Consider the following 3,428-nt stretch of genomic DNA (forward strand, 5'->3'; position numbering starts at 1 on the left):
GGTGTACTTTGTCTGCGATTTTTATTGCTCTTTGTACAACTGTCGCTGAGATATGAAGAAACGGCAGACCTCAGATATGATTGGCTGGCTGGGAAGCCGTGCAGGCCCTGATATGTAAATTTCAGGGCTAAGTGTCTCAGTCCTCACAGAGGATTGGCTGCCTGGGGACCTGGCAGTAATATATAAAAATAGTATGATTAAGCAGAAATACTATAATTTAGCAGAAATACTATAAAAAGCAGAAATACTATAATTTAGCAGAAATACTATAAATAGCAGAAATACTATAAAAAGCAGAAATACTATATTAAGCACAAATACTATATTGTCACGGTATGGCATGGCAAACCGTGGGGGGTGTGGGGAAGGAGGACCCAGGCGCGTTGCTCTGTGTATAAACAGTGCGTTTATTTACAGTGTGTGGAAATAACAACAATAAATTCCCGTGCTTTCCCCAGACTCCCGTGTCGTGTCTTCTCCCAGTGTTTGTGCTCTCCGCTCCCGTGTCTCAGCACTCCCCGTGCTGGCTGCTGTCTGGCACTCCACCCCTCTCCTGGGGACACAATAGAAGCAGCCGTCAGGACACATACAATCGCGGGCATACACACACACTAACCAAGCACAACTGGATGTCTGACGTGGAGTCTCACGCAATGATCCCGCGTCGGTGGGAGCTCCAAGACTCTCTTAAGTAGCTTAAGGCTTAAGTAGCCAGAACCAAAACAAGCAAAAACAACAAATAACAAACCCTCCCAGGTCACAGTCCCAAAGTCAGACCGCGCATCCCGCAGCGGCGCAAAAAAAGCGCCGCTCTCCTGCTCGCCGCTCTCCCTGCTCGCCGCTCTCCCTGCTCGCCGCTCTCCCTGCTCGCCGCTCTCCTCCGGCTGCGGCGCGGGCTCCTCCCGCTGATCCCCCCCGGCTGCGGCGCGGGCTCCTCCCGCTCGCCGAGCTCCCCCGGCTGCGGCGCGGGCTCCTCCCGCTCGCCGAGCTCCGGCGCGGGCTCCACCCGCTCGCCGAGCTCCGGCGCGGGCTCCACCTGCTCGCAGAGCAGCGGCGCTGGCTTCTCCTGCTCGCCGAGCAGCGGCGCGGGCCCCTCCGGCAGCGGCGCTGGCTTCTCCTGCTCGCCGGGCAGCGGCGCTGGCTCCACCGGCTCGCCGAGCTCCTGCTCGGGCAGTGCGAGCTCCACCGGCTCGCCGAGCTCCTGCTCGGGCAGGGCAGGTCCGGGTGGCGACGTAGCAGCCGGTGAAGAAGATGGCAGAAGGGTGACTGCAGGCGGATGAGATGACGGCGGTGCCACAGCTGCAGATGTTGAAGCAGCGAGTGGTGTGGAGACCTCTGACCGAGGTGATGTTACCTGCGCTGTCGGCTCATCCACTGCAGACACAAACACAAATGGTGAGGGAAATGGAAAATTGTCCGTACTACTCACCACAGCCGACTCTTGAGAAGTTCGTGGATTAGGCTGCGGTGAGGAAAGCCGGCGGCGCGAACGTCGTTTCCGTGTAGACGTCGGGGCTGGCATCTCAGGCTGTGAATCCACCAGCGGTCCGGGCCGGTGAGCAGCCTGAGGAGGAAAGTGGAGGTGGAGGGTGGAAAGCAGGAAGTCCAGAACAACTGGATTGAGGGAGTCCACCAGCCAGGGGAATTTAACAAGCGTCTCCACATATGTACAAGCATAGAGCAAAAGGGGAAGCAACACCAAAAATACATAAGATATAACTAGTCCATAACTGCTCAGGGATCCTGGGTTGCTCAGACCCAGAACCCTGACATATATTAAGCACAAATCCTATAAAAAGCAGAAATACTATAATTTAGCAGAAATACTATATTAAGCACAAATACTATATTAAGCAGAAATACTATAAAAAGCAGAAATACAATAAAAAGCAGAAATAATATAATTTAGCAGAAATACTATATTAAGCACAAATACTATAAAAAGCAGAAATACTATAATTTAGCAGAAATACTATAATTTAGCAGAAATACTATATTAAGCACAAATCTTATAAAAAGCAGAAATACTATAATTTAGCAGAAATACTATAAAAAGCAGAAATACTATAATTTAGCAGAAATACTGTAATTTAGCAGAAATATTATGATTTAGCAGAAATACTATATTAAGCACAAATACTATATTAAGCACAAATCCTATAAAAAGAAGAAATACTATAAAAAGCAGGAATACTATAATTTAGCAGAAATACCATATTAAGCAGAAATACCATATTAAGCAGAAATACTATAAAAAGCAGAAATATTATAATTTAGCAGAAATACTATATTAAGAAGAAATACTATAAGAAGCAAAAATACTATAATTTAGCAGAAATAATATATTAAGCAGAAATACTATAAAAAGCAGAAATATTATAAAAAGCAGAAATACTATAATTTAGCAGAAATACTATATTAAGCACAAATCCTATAAAAAGCAGAAATACTATAATTTAGCAGAAATACTATATTAAGCAGAAATACTATAATTTAGCAGAAATACTATATTAAGCAGAAATACTACAATTAAGCAGAAATACTATATTAAGCAGAAATACTATATTAAGCACAAATCCTATAAAAAGCAGAAATACTATCATTTACCAGAAATACTATATTAAGCAAAAATACTATAAAAAGTAGAAATACTATAAAAAGCAGAAATTCTATAATTTAGCAGAAATACTATAAAAAGCAGAAATACACACACACACACACACACACAGAGGGAGAGAGAAGCAACTTTGTAGGTCAGTCAAGCAGCCTGGGAGCTGCTGAATTTGAATCCACCAATCAGAGAGGCTGTGTACTTTTTCCCGCCAAAACAGGTGCAGCCGTTTTTACACACACAGCAGAGAGACAGGATTTTTGCAGTCTATTTCTCATAGTGAGGACTACCCTCCAAACAAATGGCCATAATTTCCTAACCGTAGGGGCTAGAACGGTTATTCTTACACCGTTTTGTTCAGAAGAGATGGGGGAATCTTCAAGTGTTGACAATTTATCATTAAAATATGAATTATTAAAGATATTTGACTTGTAATGCACCATAACTGAGTAGAGGCGATGCAAAAACTGCCTTGACTTGCCCTCAAACAACGCTTTCTAACTCTAAATCTATTTGGAGTATCGATATCATTCTTTCACCGTAAGAGACAGCAGGCTTTGGTGAACAGTCATGGAAATTTTCAGGTCTTTGTGGAAATCCATTAAAAAGATATGATGAGAGAAAAAAGTGGTTCATTTCCAGAGTTTGAAAGCTGAAAAAATCTGAGCGAAGGACGAATTTCCTACCCTCAAACAAACGTAATTCATGGCCAAGTGGTAATAGGTGAGAAAATAATTCTTGAATTGTGAGCGTCAGGAGTGTCTGAAGATATATCGGGACAAGCCTCATGTCTTAACTTCGCTCCGTTAAGGAGATA

General features: G+C 44.0%; 1 protein-coding gene across 1 annotated transcript; it reads right to left on the reverse strand.

The window, feature by feature from the left end:
• Nucleotides 1-311: 311 nt before the first annotated feature.
• LOC148100179 (uncharacterized) lies at nt 312-1,556 on the reverse strand. The gene is made up of 2 exons (XM_087848998.1): nt 1,041-1,556; nt 312-834 (listed from the first exon to the last, which is right to left on the reverse strand). The coding sequence occupies exons 1-2, from the start codon at nt 1,520-1,522 to the stop codon at nt 612-614; spliced, it is 705 nt and encodes a 234-aa protein (XP_087705124.1). The 5' UTR covers nt 1,523-1,556; the 3' UTR covers nt 312-611.
• Nucleotides 1,557-3,428: the final 1,872 nt, after the last annotated feature.

Source organism: Neolamprologus brichardi, chromosome 12 (assembly GCF_056152115.1).
Source record: "Neolamprologus brichardi isolate AB-2024 chromosome 12, ASM5615211v1, whole genome shotgun sequence".
Taxonomy (NCBI): domain Eukaryota; kingdom Metazoa; phylum Chordata; class Actinopteri; order Cichliformes; family Cichlidae; genus Neolamprologus; species Neolamprologus brichardi.